Source organism: Calliopsis andreniformis, chromosome 1, assembly GCF_051401765.1.
Source record: "Calliopsis andreniformis isolate RMS-2024a chromosome 1, iyCalAndr_principal, whole genome shotgun sequence".
Taxonomy (NCBI): domain Eukaryota; kingdom Metazoa; phylum Arthropoda; class Insecta; order Hymenoptera; family Andrenidae; genus Calliopsis; species Calliopsis andreniformis.
The window spans coordinates 14,161,093-14,176,677 of NC_135062.1; the positions used below are offsets into that span (position 1 = coordinate 14,161,093).

Here is a 15,585-nt window from a genome sequence, read left to right on the forward strand (position 1 = left end):
GCGATTAAAGAGGGGAAAAAAAGAATACACGGCGTTACATCGTGACATTTTAATCCCAACTTGAACCACAAGCTAACTTTCTACTTCGCTATAAAAAGTGACACGAAACCGACTAGCTTTGTTACGGAATTTTCTGCTATAAAAAGTGTCGCGAGAGATCGATGAGCGGAGTCATTTACACGTTTACACTTTCTACATTATTTTCCCTACGCTCTTGTATTTTACATCATCGTTTTCTTTACAACTTCATCACAATTGGTCCAATCACAATCACTAATTCCTCAGTAATTACAGGAAAGAAAGAAACACGTTTCTGCTTATTCTATTTTCCTTTACACGTGCAACACTGTCTGCGATACATTCCACTTACTAGAAGTTAAGTACCCTGGGAGTCACAGTACTTCTCGAGTCAGTCCTCGTCACTGCCAATCCTTCAACAACATCCTTCCACGTCAATCAAATCGTTTCATTAAACAACGCTATCCAAGCCCTCTAGGAATACCTCTCTTCGACAAAATACCAATCGATTGTGGATCAAGTATCCTCTGTCTATAAGGGGAAGAACTGTTCTCTAATTGCACGAATTATCACTGCCATTCGCCAATCCTTGCTCTCAGAATCGATCCTCCAAGTCTCCTAGGCCAAGAGATCCTCTCACATCTCATTACTTCTCAGACTTAAACTTGCTTCCTTTCGAATCTCTTCATATCTAAGTCCTAAAGTCCAGCTTCTTCTTCCACCTTCAACAACCCTCTTCAGCTGCCATTCCAAAGTGTTACGCCCCTTCCTCCAGACTCCTGGAGGTATTCCCTTTTTGCATTCCTCATTTGCAAGCTTGGATGCGACCTAGGATCAAGCTGACCGCGTCATCCCTCAAAGAGCAACGCGCCTCGATCGCTTCATTTCAGCGATGCTGGCGTTGAATCGTCTGTCCGTGTTGCGGCTGATGGGGCAAGCTGACCGAATGGGGGTGCGTGATCGGGTGAAAACTCGTCGGGGAACCGCCTCGTCTGGAGACGTGGATGTTGCCTGTTCGCGTCGGCGACGGCGTCTCGTCGCCGAGGACGTCGATCTCGTCGTCGTCGGAGTCCACCGCAGCGTCGCTGCTGGCTCGGGACTCGCGGCCGCCGCTCAGAGAGAAATCCACTGGTCGTTCTGTGAACATTTGGCCTAAGCTTGTTAACAAGTTCGATAGGGGAGAGTCTTTTACTGTTAAGAATAGTGATTTTGATTACATTTTACTGAATATAAGAAAGCTTGAAAGTTAATAGCGAATGAAGGTTGTACCCGCGTCTGACTAAGACAGTCCTGATCTACTTGAAACTATCACAGCTTGTTTACTCATGTTTATAAAAGAGTGTGGAGTCTTCGTCACAAAATCTGCCAAATAATTTGTTGTACAATTACAATTACAAGATTATATCTTCATAATTCAGAAGACGTAGAAGAATAAAAGAAGAATGTTTTAATTCGTGGCTGAAAATTCCGAATAAAAACTCCAGTAGAAAAGTCTTCCCCTCTAAAATGAAATATATCACATAAGCACAGAGAAATAACTTTCAGAATTTAACTTTTCGAAATCTCTTTAATATTAAAATCCATTAACTACTAAAATTATCTTTTACGTAACTTCCAACAAAATTCAATTTAAACTTCATTCTATCAGTGGAAGTAGAAATTTACAATCTTTAACTTCTTTAAATTCAACTAGATTATTAATAACATCACTGAAACAAACATCCCACATTTTTATTAACTACCATCCACCACCCTGCAACCCTTTCCAACCCCCACCAACCAGATTCTCCCACCCCATCAGACCCACGTGAACTAGCAACCGATTAATGCAACTGTGAACGCAAATTTCATCGCAAGTGTCCTTTTCGAGCGGCCAGAAAATCTGCCGATTAAATTAGGTCAGAAATATATGTCGGTATACAAGTAAGGTCCTTCGCGGACCTCAGTGGCGAGCAATCGTGAATGTAGGTCTGGCCGAGCACTTAGCCGATAATTGACTAATTTCCTGGAAGACCGAATCAAGAAGGCAGGAGGTAAGATGGGGGTCGCGCGAGACTTGGGGACGAAAGGGTAGGTGGGGACAGAAGGGGGCGATGGTGAGGGGAGGGAGAGGCATCGAGGGGTGCCGTAACTCTCCTTGGGTTCCTTAGACGGTATCCGTTCGAGTCTCTAGACGACGAGGCGGTCTCATCTTCTACGTGCTTTCCACCCCTTACAACCCCCTTCTTCTCCGCTGCCAAGGAGATGTCTGCAAACTTCGTTAGCTCTTCCTACTGAACGAAGCCATCTTGGCTACCGAGACGGGGAGCTTGGCAAAGGTTACGAGTAGATGTGCCGCGACTCGGGGATGACTGGAGATCGTGGCCCCAAGGGGCTCTGATTCTGACGATCATTTAGGAAATCTATGTGCACTAGTCGCGTGGACCGAAAAATACGTCGATTATGGTTTTGTCCATCTTTTTCCTCGGTTCGAACATTAGTCGTATGAAAAAGGTTGGACAGTTGGAGTCATGGAAATTCTCATATGGGGATCGTTGATTTTTTTTCACAGATGCAGGTCTGGCTCGTGGAGCAGTTGTTAGTAGAATCATCTGAGTAAATTTTTTACAAATGCAGTATGCAGTCTCGGTCAGTGTATGCCTGTGGAATTATGTTTTATAATAGTACAATTTATTAAAAAAGTTTGTTTCGAACAATGCTTTGTATGACTCCATGAAAAAAACACTTTGTCTTTTGTCTTCATATGTCATAAAATATCCTAATATATTATCTCTGTATGTAATTTTTTACGATACTAAAATTCGTTTTTGCTCCTTTTCACGACAAATGAACTCAAAGCCGACGAATGATGCGCCATAGAAAATCAACCAAAACCAAATAACATGCTTGCCTATAAACATCACATTAACGTTTAATCGACTCAGTCATGTAGTGCTACGAGGCTCCATTCAATCGGTCGTAAACGTACCATTCAGTGCAATATGCACACGTCGATCGTGTCATTTTATAACGCGCATTTGTACGCCTACAAAATGGCACTGTTATAACCAATTATTGTTCTATCTCTGCTTTACGCGCATAACGAGATTAATCTTTCTTGAACGCTGTTTATTGATACTTAAACTCAATATTGACGCAGTCCTTGCGACCACGTCCATTAACAGACACTTTCTGCCATTAAACCGAGTCGCTTGGAATCGATTATAACGTCGACTGTTTCATGCCATTAAAAATAAAGGAAGTTAAAAAAATTAAGGACAGTATTTCACGAATTGAAATATCAATTATCGACCTATGTCTACTTTTAATAAATCCAAATAAATATATATACTATTATAGATACTTCTATTTTAAAAGAAGGGAGAAAAGAATGCTGTGTAGGTATACTACTCTGCATAACCATTTAGACACTTTCACATTATTAGAAATGCATAGAACACTTGGACTTTCTTATTTACACTAACTAATAATTAAATATTATCCTCGTTGATATTTGTAAACCTTATACAATCGTCTGAGATGAAATTCGTAGCCAAAACTATATTACAGAATTTCACTTAGTACATTTTACATGTTCTTGTCGTTACTTGGTTACAATGTTCACGAAAAAGTGCATATCGCTTTTTTAACTGCTCCAGTCATACAAGCGTTATCTCTTTCTTTAATAACTGATCGATCCAAAGTCTCAGAGACGACTGATAAGAGAGCAGATGGTAAAAGAGCACGTGCCGCGAGAAACTGCAGAGATGAGCGATCATTATCCGTGCAACGGGTAGTTAATCATTAATAGTTGCTGGTAGCCACGGTTACGGTCTGGGGTTAGTTAACTAAAGTTGCGTAATTTATTGTCAGCCGAATTTTGGTTGCATTATATGGTCCATTAGCCATGATAACAGGGAACTATTTGACGTACACCAGAAATTCCGACGCTACCCGCGCTCGAATGGCTAATTGATAATCGCAATTACGAAGTTTATACTAATAACGATTTAATTGCGACATACAAGCCGCGATCTACTTTCCGCGATTATTACTTTCGCTATGCGCGCGCGCGTGCACGCCCACGCGTTCACGCTACTTTAGATAGCGATTATCCGCGGGCGAAATTGAAAATAATTTACGCTCGTTCGGGGATCAACGTTCGTTTTTGCGATGGAAATTGTTCGATCATTGTCACGGTCCCTCGTTATGTTCCAACGCGAGCCGTTTCATCATTCAGGCTTAGTCGAAAGATTTGGTGATGCAATTCGGAGATTTCAACTGGTATTTCTGATTGTGGGTGTTGTAGATACCGTAACGATTATTTGATAAGGCTCTGATGATATATTTTTCTGCTCAGTTTCGTTCGAAAATCTGTTTGGTGTGTTTGCGTTAGATATTCATTTGTGATAAGAATAATTTATTGTTAATGATTGTTTAAAACATAAAAATTTATTATGTTGATGATTGTGTTTCTGATAATATCACCTGCTTTTTAAATTTTAAATGCAAACATTCAAATTTTCAAATATTCAATTTCTCCAATACTCTAATATTTACTAAATTCTATTTTTTCATACGCTATATTATTTTTTTCCGTTTATATAATATAAACGTAGCCTCAATAATCACAAAAGAATGCTCCAATTGGAAGACTTTTTCCAGTTTCTGGTCCTAAGAACACTAACTTCGCCAACGACCAGTGGTTAAAGTATCGTTTGCATAAAATATGATCACCCGTTCGTTTAACGCATAAACGCCACAATTGCCTCGGGACAATCCCGATCCATCGATCGTCTCCCCCCTCCGCGATCCACCATTGCGATTTTCCATCATAATTTTCCACGATTGATCAACGTTTTCGTTATTACGCGTCGCGACGCGCGCCCATTTTTCCTCCTCCGGAATTACAAAGCACGATTTACGAGCAACTGATTATGTGGGACGTATCCGTCGTCATTAATCCGAGGCTAATTGACGCAGAGGAACGCGAGCGACTCGCGGCCGTGCGCGTCGCGTTGTTTATCGAAAAGTCGATACACGTGTTTAGCGGTGATTACGCATTGTGACGGTGATACGAAATTGCATAGGTTCTGCAATCGCAATTAAACGCTCGCATTACCCCCAGGCGACGCGTGAAAATTTTAAGCATCATCGAGTTTATAACAGGAGGCTAACTTCCGCTTTAGCGACCATCGACTTCCTCGGGAATTACGATCAGCCGTGTTTCGCGACTCTCCCATAGCGATTTTGAATTTGGGAAAGCTTCCTTTTTCGAACTCGAACGAAAGTTGTTATTAATCATTTTGGCGAAGAAATTTTGGAATGAGGACGAATGTTTTGGTAGCCTATAATGGTGGGCTTCGTTTCTTTAACACTTTGGATATTGAGTTTACAGTGCATTTAGCGAAGTTACATTATTTAGGATCAGTTGATCGATAATAATGTAAAGGGTAGTGTGAAGTATTAATGGCGTCGTTGATATAAGAATGAAATTTATTTATTTTGAAGAAGATGTATCTAATTGTAATTAAATAGATGGATATGCAAGAGAGGAGTTTTTAAGGAACGAGAGAAATTATTTTGAGACCAATTTTTGCATTAATTATTTGCTCCTTTGTGTCAGAGGTAAAGAAATAGCGAAAACTATTAGTCAGAGAAAGGTAGGAGTACTAATCATGTACTAAGTATTAGTCGAAGAAAGCTCCATTAATGAAACCATAGTAGTATTATCATAATAAGTTAAAAAGAATAATATTCTAAAGAATAAAATTCTTCAAAATAAGTAGTTTTCTTTGTATAAAAGATAATGCTTGAAAAGATTTTAAGAGTTTCTAGTAAAATATTCTTTGATAGCAATATAATATATTTCAGAAATCTTTTGCAAATATTTATAACAACGAGAGTGCGTGGTAGAGAGAATTGAGAAAAAAAGAATGTTTGACTCACCAGCGGGTGACGTGACAGACACAGATTGACCCGTGCACTGTTGATTGGAATTCTGATTGCCATTGCTCCCCGCGCTGGTGCTCAATTTTCTCAATTGTTTCTTGTGCTTCATCCGTCGGTTCTGGAACCACGTTTTCACTTGGGTCTCAGAGAGGTGAAGAGCCGCCGCAAGCTCGACCCTTTCTGGCGTGCTGAGGTACCTCTGCACCTCGAATCTGGCCTCCAAACCCGCTAATTGTTGATCGCTGAACACCTAAATACGGTTAAAGGAATGATCTATTAACTCGTTGCTTTCCTTATACTTTTTAGACCAAACGTAAAATGTTTAATATGTTAGATAAGATTAGAGTCTAATATGCTAACATAGTAATCACTTAATGGTCACTTTTTCTCGAGATCTACATGTGGAATTCAAGTGGACTAATACAGTTTGATTAAAATCCCTAGATTAACTCAATTCAATTCATGTAGTTTTAATCTTACGCTTTTGTAATGAATTCTACAGAGCCTGGAACTAAATAAGTAAATAAAAACTCTTTAGTTCTGAAAATATTAGATTTTATTAAAATATAAAATACAAAACTCTAGCTTCTATAGGTCACGTAACACTTGGTCATATAAAATTAAAAATTTATCTTCTGAGTAATTCCATTTAAATATCGTTTAATTTTTAAATGCAGAAACATACTAGATTTTATTAACTCGTTCCTCGCCATAGCAGAATTTTCAATGAAACTCTGGAAGCTATTTAAGACAAAAAATAATAATTGTTCTAAGTTGTTATTTGAAGAATTTGTATTTTTGAAAGAACCATATCAAAAATTAAAGAACCTTCTCTTTAACAAATGGGCATACAACTAGACGTAGGTTCATGATACAGTATCAAAATTTAAAACTCTGAACATCAGTATCTCAAATGTAGAAACACATCTATGGGAAAGTATCCACTTGACAGTAAAACAATCGTGAATCGTTCTCAAGAGTACTTTCAGATACTCTATTCATTATCTGTAACTAAACTAGCAACAGACAACAAGTAACTAGAGTTACTGTCCAAGATGGATTCAGTATTTAAGAATACTCTCCAAAGCAACTGAATACCTCAAATCGTTTTGCTATACAATCACAGACACATGGCCACGCGTAAAGAGCCCAAAATCCTCTGGCAAAGCTACCAAGAAAAATCTTCACTCACTGTTCGCGCTTTCCGTCGTCGGCAATGCTTCAAGGCCGCAAGTTCACTAACCCCCGGCACCACTCCAACCCCCATCGCAGTGTTACCGAAAAGTGGTCCCAAAAAGAAGGCCGCGGTAGGCGGAGCCGAAGGATAACCAGGCAGTAAGCTGGCAAATTGCTGGTACTGCTGATGCTGCACCCCGTGATTAGACGTCAAATGCTGGTGATGCAACTGATGATGAGAGTGCGGCGGGGCCGAGCCTCGGCTCAGAATATCCTCGATCAGGAACGATGTCCTGTTGGCAGACGTTGCATTCTGACCTGGCTGAGCCGGCTGTTGCTGGCAAGTCGACTGCATCTTGCAGAATCTCTCTCAACCTCGACTCTCGACACTCCAAACTCGTTACATATTAACTCCTCTTTAATCACTTTGACTCTGTCACTGGTTTCTGACTAATCAGACACATGGCTTTGTTCTGCCTTCAGGAAGCTGAAATACACGAGGTTCCTCTGATGCACTATGGTCACTCAGTGTGTAGGTGGTCTCTGGCTTCTTTGAGGGATTTAGAATGCAGGGGATAATTTTCCAGTGTTTGGGAGGTTTGTATAAAACTATGCTGAGGTTCTATTTAAGTAGATTGATTAGATTAGTAGATTGATCAGACTGCTGATCAGGTCTTCGAGAAGATTACTCCTTCAGTTGTATTAGTCCTGTAGTTTTGTTAGTTCCTCATAGATGCGTGGTTTAAGCAGTTATCGTAGCATTTCAGTAATTCTACACCTCTAAGCCTCCCAGAATTGACTTTGAATTAGCAGTAACTTAACTACCCCCACTCATAAATCCCTAACCCTCTCAATCATTAACAAACTCTAAACGAGAACTCTTACTCCGATCTACTGACTTCACCCTCACTCGTCACTCATTCTACCCCTCAACCTGAACAAATCCCTCAAGATCTCGATCCTCCGCAGGCCCTTGCACAGTCCCTCCTCACCGAGCACCATCAAAACAGTGAACCCAAGAAACGTCAGTCGAACAGTCGGTCCAGTTCACCCACGAATCGTCCACGTCCGTCGAAAATCTTATCACCAATCCTGGACCGAAACGTCGATCCCCATCGTGCACGCGAGTCCTCCTTTCCGCGGGATCTGTTTCTCCCCTTTACGGCCCGTTGACAAAGATATCGGCGCGATGGCGGTAGGGGGTGGACGCGCGAAGCCGCGGATCTCGGAAAATTCTAATTGGATTAAATCGCGGCGGAAAGGCGGACAAGAGCGAGAGCAGGTACGCGGGCAAAGGCGAGAGCGGGCAGCGCGTCGTTCGGCGACGTTTAGGGAGTATCGGTGCGCGATTCAAGACGATCCTCAACCCCCCGCGATCATCTCCACCCTCGCCCCTTCTGGCGGGCCAAGGAGAGTGAGCCGACGGACCGGATGCTGAGGCCTCGACTCCCGTCGGTATTGGTCGGCGTCGCGACGCTCGTCGTCGCAACGGTTGGCCCGTCGGCACCCTCGGGGCGGCGCCTCGCCCGTCGTTTCCATGGACACGCTCGACAGGGCCTCGCGACACTCACCCTTGCCGCGTCGCCCCTGCTCACTTTCGAGCGACGTGGGGGTGGGTCGGTGGAGGGGGATCGAAAGGGACGGAGGATCACCTCTTCCCTGTGCACCCCCTGGCTGGTGTTGTTGCGCATTCACCATTGACTGCACGATAACGCCGTACACTTCTGAGGGTGGCTTACCCTCCACCGCTTAAATTGTGTTCCTTTCTCGCCTCCTTCGCGGCGCAGGTGTAACGATTCGCTGGCATTTCTTTGTGTCGTTCGTTACCTATGGACTGGGCGTTTTTGAGGAGGGCTAAAGGGGTGATCGCGTTCGCAGGTTTTACAGGGTTTGGGGAGGCGATAGGAGAAGTGGACGCTTATGGGCAGACGGGATTCTGGTGTGGGAGTGGATGGAGGTTCGATATGAAAGGCGCTAGCGAGAGAGCACGCTTTGCGATTTTGATTATTCCTTTGAACTGCTGGGTCACCGCTGACGTGACGACGATATCTTTTTTGGGGGTAGTGAGGAGTGGGACAGACCTGGGTGATGGTATTTCGATGTTTAGATGTTTGGGGAAAATGTGCGATGGAATTTGTTAGCTTGGGATATTTATGAAATATTTATTTCGGTTTGTATGTGGGATGGTAGGATTTTATTTACGTCTTCGAGGAATCCATGTGTTGGTAATTATGCAAGTGATCTAATTAAAGAGTCTAAAAAAGTTGAATTTATCTGGCCCTGGTGTCAATTTACATTTCAAAATCAGTTATTAATATAGGTATATATGTTTGGAATACTGTTTCTTCATGTAACTACTACTGCAGAAGAAATAACGTCCATTTACAATTATCTTTCTCAACCATCCATTTTCTCCAGCTCTGCAGTAAATAGATACTCACCTAAAATCACAGGTGTCGATCTATAAGCTTGTAACAAAAACACTCAATACTTCCCCTTCTACCCCCATCTATCTCTTTGCATCCACCCCTCTAGATCACGCCTGTATTATCTGTTACATCTTCCCATATTATCTATCCCACTCTACCAGCGAGGTAAAAGACGGAGGAGGGTATCCTTGAAGAGTCTTGTAGAGGGTCATTCGCTGGTGCAATTAGAGCGTACAGAAGCGTGATATTTCCAAGGGAGAAAAAATTGTGTTGGCATCGAGGAAAACGGTTTCGTGATGCCGTAATAACTTCGTCGATCAAGAGACAGCCTAGAGGGAAGCGTAGAGGGATAAAGGCACACGGACGTGTGCACCAACACACGGCCATTTTGAACGTGCTGTATACATCGTCCGATAAGTAATCTAATCCGGTGCTCCTGCTCCTCCTGATCCGCATTCTCTACCCTTTCAAGATTCGATACAGATGTATTGACTTGCGAGGAGCTTTCATATGCTTCGACGCCAGACGAGGGATCAATACTGACGAGATAAGAAAAAAAAGGAGGAAAGAGGTTTCGTTGCTTTCGATCAAATTCGTTGCTATTCATTTTTCTGAGATAGAGAGTTTCGTTCTTCGAAACAATTGAAGTGGTTACACTCGCTGCACGCTCGCTACTTCGAGCGTCGAGCTTATAGAGCGCAAGGTGCATGGATGTGAAGTAAAATCATTTCTTGAGAGGCTTATGGGGGATCTTAAATGAAGGACTCGTTGGCAGGTGTAGGAATGAGCTTATAACGGGAGGATGTTGTAACTGACTATGAATATAAGAAATGAGTAAATTGTAAATATTTCGTTGTGAAACGAGTTGAACAAAAGTTAATTCTCCGGTTAACAGGTTAAGTAGAATTATTAACGTTTCGCGATACTAAGCGATTCGTCTACAATTTAGCTTTCTGTGTACTATATTAACTGGCTGAGCTTTGTGCAGTTATACCATCGCAAAGAAGAATCTCCCTAAACTCAGTTACAAGCCAGAACCGCAGTATAACTCTCTGGACGCCGCAATTAATCACAAACCTGTACTATCCTTAATATGCAACCGTGCAATAAAATGTAGCATCGACTATAATAATCGCTTGATGTGAACCTCTAACGCGTAAGCAACAGATTTCTAAGATCATTCTGCACATGACACGACGTTCTATTTTATACGATATACAGTAAGGTACTGACCCAAATTTCAAACCTAAATATGTAAATATGTGTAAAATATGTCTAACTTGGAACTTAATCTACTGCTGGCGTGCATTAGTCAGACCAGTCATAACGAAAGCAGTAGAATAAATCCCAAGTCAGACACAAAAAGTCAGTAGAATAAGTCATAAGACAGGCACAAGAAATTCAGTAGAATAAGTCCCAAGTCAGACTCAAAGAAAATTAGTAGAATAAGCCCCAAGCCAGGCACAAAAAACCCAGTAAAACAAACTGTAATGTAGACACAGGAGATTCAGTAGAATAAGCCCTGGGTCAGACACGAAAAAGTCAGTAGAATGTGTCCCAAGTCAGTCACAAGAAATTCAGTAGAATAAGTCCCAGGTCAGACACGAAGAATTAATTTCCCAAAATTGCCAATAAATCCCATAGAAAGCGACACGATCACTGAGTGGCGCAACTTATCGGAAAACCTGCTTTGCACCCCGACCTGTTTAGCAAAACGCACGCACATGGACGCAATCATCCATGACGCTGACGGGCGTATTCATCCCTTCTATTAGAGGGCCTCCGTGTCTCGGCGGCGGCGGAAGGGAGAAGAGGCGCGTGCCGGCATTTAGACGGAGTTGCTTCCGCGATTATTGAGTAAATTAACGTCCTGGTAATTGTGTTACCGACGCGTGTCCATTCATCCGTCCCGTCAGCCCCCTCGGTGGTCCACAATCCACGCCAGCAGCCCCCGATGTCGAGCGACGAAGCCAAAAACCCGTCCGCAGGCTTAACGCAGCCGAAACCATCCCCACAGTGGTCCAGAAACCGCCTCTGTCGACAGCCAAGGGCTAAACAAAACCCATGGGAGGCTTGTTAGACGAAAAATGGGCGCGCTTCTTGGCAGCCTTCGGATTGATAATCGACTGGCTGAGCGAATTTTGATATCTTCTACTTGTTCCGGTCGACGTTACGATTTTCCATTCGGGGAGAGTTGTCTATCTGTATATTCTGTCTGTATTCTAAAGCCTACGTCTACGAATTTTGTTTTTGGTATTAATAGATACGTAACAGGAGGTGTTGAGTTAATTTAAATTAATTATAAATGAGAAGCGTTCTGGTTCTGGTGGTCAAAATATGGAATATGAGTAATGAATAATTTTTTAATTGTAGCTTATTTTTTTTGTAGTTAATACTACTCTAGGTATGAGTAGAAATAGGACTAGGAAGGTTGGTTGTTACGAAAAATCCGCGAGTTTGGTATAATGAGAAATTTTATGTTACAAAAGTACATGTTTGTAGGTGAGTAATACGAAAATAGTAACATACATATGCATAGGTATGATTTACGATTAATATAAATAATGAATTAACAATACTCTATGCGACTTTAAGTAAAAAAGTTGAAAGCCCTAACTCTAACTGCTTTCTCTTTCTTTATCGACTAGATTTAACCAACGATAATGGGGATATCAGAACTCGTCGTCGGGGGAGGCCCTTTTGTAGAAGGCGCGAGAGAAGCTCGCTGGTCCTTGAGAGCCGCAGAAGCAGTAGCCACGACGCCAGAGGATGAAGACTACGAGGCAGATGGGAATGGCGAGGAGCAAACCGATCAACATCCCAATGAGAATCGTCGCGTCCCTCTCTGGCTTCGCTCCATAAATGTCCAAGCAACGAAGCTTTCGATGGAACAACGATGTCAAGTTCTTTCCTTGGTGCTCTGGCGGCGACGCGCAGGTGAGCATGTTCATGTTATCTCCCATTAACTTCTGCCCATGCTGTGGTAGCAGCACCCCCACCTGTGGGACGCACAAAATGGCTTAAGTAGGTAATTTAAGAATATTCAGTCGATTGGAAAATACTCTGTAAAAGGTTTAAAAAGTTTCCCTGTAGAAGGTTATTCTTCATCTTTTTATGTTGAAACAGAAACATAAAGCGTCTCGAATAAATGGCAAATAAGATAAAGAAATATCAATGACAAGTGGAAGTTTAAGAAATTAATTAGTCATAATGATGAAAAGCTGATTTTCTGTTTAAAAAATGGACGATAGTTTCTGCTCAGTGTAGTAATAGTTCGTAGTGTTGATTAAGGTTGCCGAACTTCACCCAAAAAGATCATGCTCCAGATCAATATCAGTATCATCAGTTTGGAACAGAGAGAATTCAGGACCAAAGGGATTCACAAATTGCCAGCGCCCGTAAATCGAATCGATCGGTTCGATACGACCTATAACCCCGCCTGTATTTCGTGATTGCCAGAACTTACCAGATATTGATTATCGCAATCGCAGCTCCATTTGTTGTGCATCAGATTCAATTCTTCGAGCGAGTCCCAGCTAGCTACGAAGTGCGCAGGCAAATATCGCAGGGCGTTATCCGATAAATCCAGTATCTTCAATGGTGGCCATACAGGGCCCTCGGACATTTTCTAGATCAAGTACAACGTTTTAAGTGCAAATTTTAAAATATCACTAATTCTTTTTTAATTTCAACACCTTTCGAGCACAAAAAATACCTCATGGTTCGCGAGAGCATATTCGTCAATTGACTCTAGCTTGGGACAGTTCTGCACATGTAGATGTTCAAGTGCCTGCAAGCCTGAGAAGGCACCTGGTCCTATCATTGTCAAATGAGGCATGCAGCAAAGGCTGAGTAATTTCAACTTCGGCATAGTAGGAAATGCATACAGGTGATTAATAACTTGAATAGGATTTTCGTCAAGATAAAGAGATTCCAGGGAAGCTGCTTCTGCAAGTGCTGTTGGGGCGACTGAGAACTGATTGCCACTCAAATCTAACTTCTTAAGAGACCTACACAGTAAAAATATTTTGCACATCAGTTAACTATGACTGAAAATTTTAGATTAACTCTCGATTTTTAGTTTCACATGGATGACTGTACGTATAGACTTAGCGTGATGTCTGCACTTCTTATCAGTATTGTTTAGGTATATCGAATCGGTTTTTGTTAGTATATCTGTGAATATCTGCTAGTTCATACTGTAATATCAGAGTGTCAACGTGAAGCAAAACTGATATTGAGAAGTCTAGAACAGTGGACAATTTTCTAGCTGGACTACTCACCTGGTGCTATAAAACTGAGTGTCTGGTAGTGCCTTTAGGCCGCAATAACTCAAGTCCAATTCCTCTAATTCTTCAATAGAAGTAATTGCTATAGAGGTGGGAAGATCAATTTGTGTGAATAAGTTTCTGGATAGGTTTAGTACTTTCAGGGTCGGTATATGTTCGAATAAGTCTTGATTGAACGAGTGAATGCTGTTGTAGGATAAATCCAAAACTCTCAGCTTTCTCAGTGGTTCATAGTGAGCTGTCGAGAATCTGCCCTGAAATGCAAATACTTTTTTTTAAATATATTAAAACGTTTGTCTGCTTAGTATTCAAAATACTCCAAAAGAGTAAACACTTTGCCACTCAGTTGTAAAAAATCTACGTCAAGTAAACAACTTTCTCTCTTTTTATATCACGAAAATTTTCTTCCTAAACTAAAGTTTCAAGATAAGGACTGCGACCAACCAGAGATTACATGGATTATCATCGTGTACGCGCAGATTAAGTTACTATGGCGTAATAATGGCAGATAGTGCAGGATAGAAATATTTCTTTCATATTTTCGATACACAGACGACGATACCTCAAACACATGGGGTTGCAAGTTCTGCTTCGTGAGCTGATTGTGACTCAAATCTAACTCGGTTAGATTGATCAACTGCTTGAAGGCTCCATTCTCAATTTTCGAAATATTGTTTCCTTGCAGAATTATTTTTTCAATCGCCAGCTGTGGGAAAGGCTTGACAGTAGTTATTAAATTTCCCTTGAACGATATTACGCTGATAGATATATTCGGCCATTGCGAATCCTCGAAATGATGAGTCAGATTTCTATTTTCGCAGTCTATAACGCTTCCTAGTATCAAAATGATTAAATTTCAAATTTTTCTATAATTATAATTATTTTATTCATGGAAAATATTCTATGTTCAGTTCTATCCACTCTGTAAAATATTCTATTCGATGTGTACTATGAGTTTAAATGTGTATAAAATACCTGTGCAGTTGCAAACAGTGCACAAGCTTGGAAGCTTGGTTGCGGGAAGCTTGTCCGTTTCCTTGGTGTCTTTGCTTGCCGCAGTTTTCTCATCGTCAGGCTTGCTATTCGTACCATTAGCATTCTTGGTATTTAGAGTATCTGCCTGTACACTATTCGCATTCGTAGAGTTTTTGGCGGTGTCTTCGCACCTGACCAACGAGAAAGCGAAAATAAAAATAAGTAAGAGCCGATAATCCATGTTTCTGCGTGAGATCAGCAACTGTGGAACTTCACACTGAGCACTGAAATCGGTTTTCTTGTATCATACCGACCAACTCTGATAAGCTGATGGTGATAAGATATTGCTAGTCGCTGTTAGTCACCGTTCCCAGTAAACGGATACACAATTCCCACGCAGTTAACTTGACTCTTTAAATCAGTAAACACAATACATATTCGGAAACGGTAAAATACAAGTTTTGTTACGCTTTAGTATGTTAAAAATAGTTATTTTTGGAAGATAAGTTAAATGTATTTTGGAGTCGTTGATTGCATAGTAGAAAATGTACAGTAGTTGTTAATTGTATGATATTTTAATTTAAATCGTAGGGTTTTGAAATCTTCGAATTTTTAAATTTTCGAATTTTCAAATATTCAAATTTTCAAATTTTCAAATATTCAAATTTTCAAATGTCTAAATATTTGCATTTTTAAACTTTCAATTTCTTAAATATTCACAATTTTTAATCCTCAACCTCTTAAACCAGTAAACTCTCATATTTTCA

General features: G+C 41.1%; 2 protein-coding genes across 2 annotated transcripts; both read right to left on the reverse strand.

The window, feature by feature from the left end:
* Nucleotides 1-904: 904 nt before the first annotated feature.
* Bsh (brain-specific homeobox) lies at nucleotides 905-7,480 on the reverse strand. The gene is made up of 3 exons (XM_076377270.1): nucleotides 7,142-7,480; nucleotides 5,947-6,199; nucleotides 905-1,155 (listed from the first exon to the last, which is right to left on the reverse strand). The coding sequence occupies exons 1-3, from the start codon at nucleotides 7,478-7,480 to the stop codon at nucleotides 905-907; spliced, it is 843 nt and encodes a 280-aa protein (XP_076233385.1).
* A 4,663-nt stretch (nucleotides 7,481-12,143) lies between these two features.
* LOC143178271 (podocan-like protein 1) lies at nucleotides 12,144-15,059 on the reverse strand. Its single transcript, XM_076376812.1, has 6 exons — nucleotides 14,819-15,059; nucleotides 14,406-14,677; nucleotides 13,838-14,097; nucleotides 13,270-13,564; nucleotides 13,021-13,182; nucleotides 12,144-12,553 (listed from the first exon to the last, which is right to left on the reverse strand). Exons 1-6 carry the CDS (start codon nucleotides 15,057-15,059, stop codon nucleotides 12,227-12,229), a joined length of 1,557 nt encoding a protein of 518 aa, XP_076232927.1. The 3' UTR covers nucleotides 12,144-12,226.
* Between the last annotated feature and the right edge of the window lie 526 nt (nucleotides 15,060-15,585).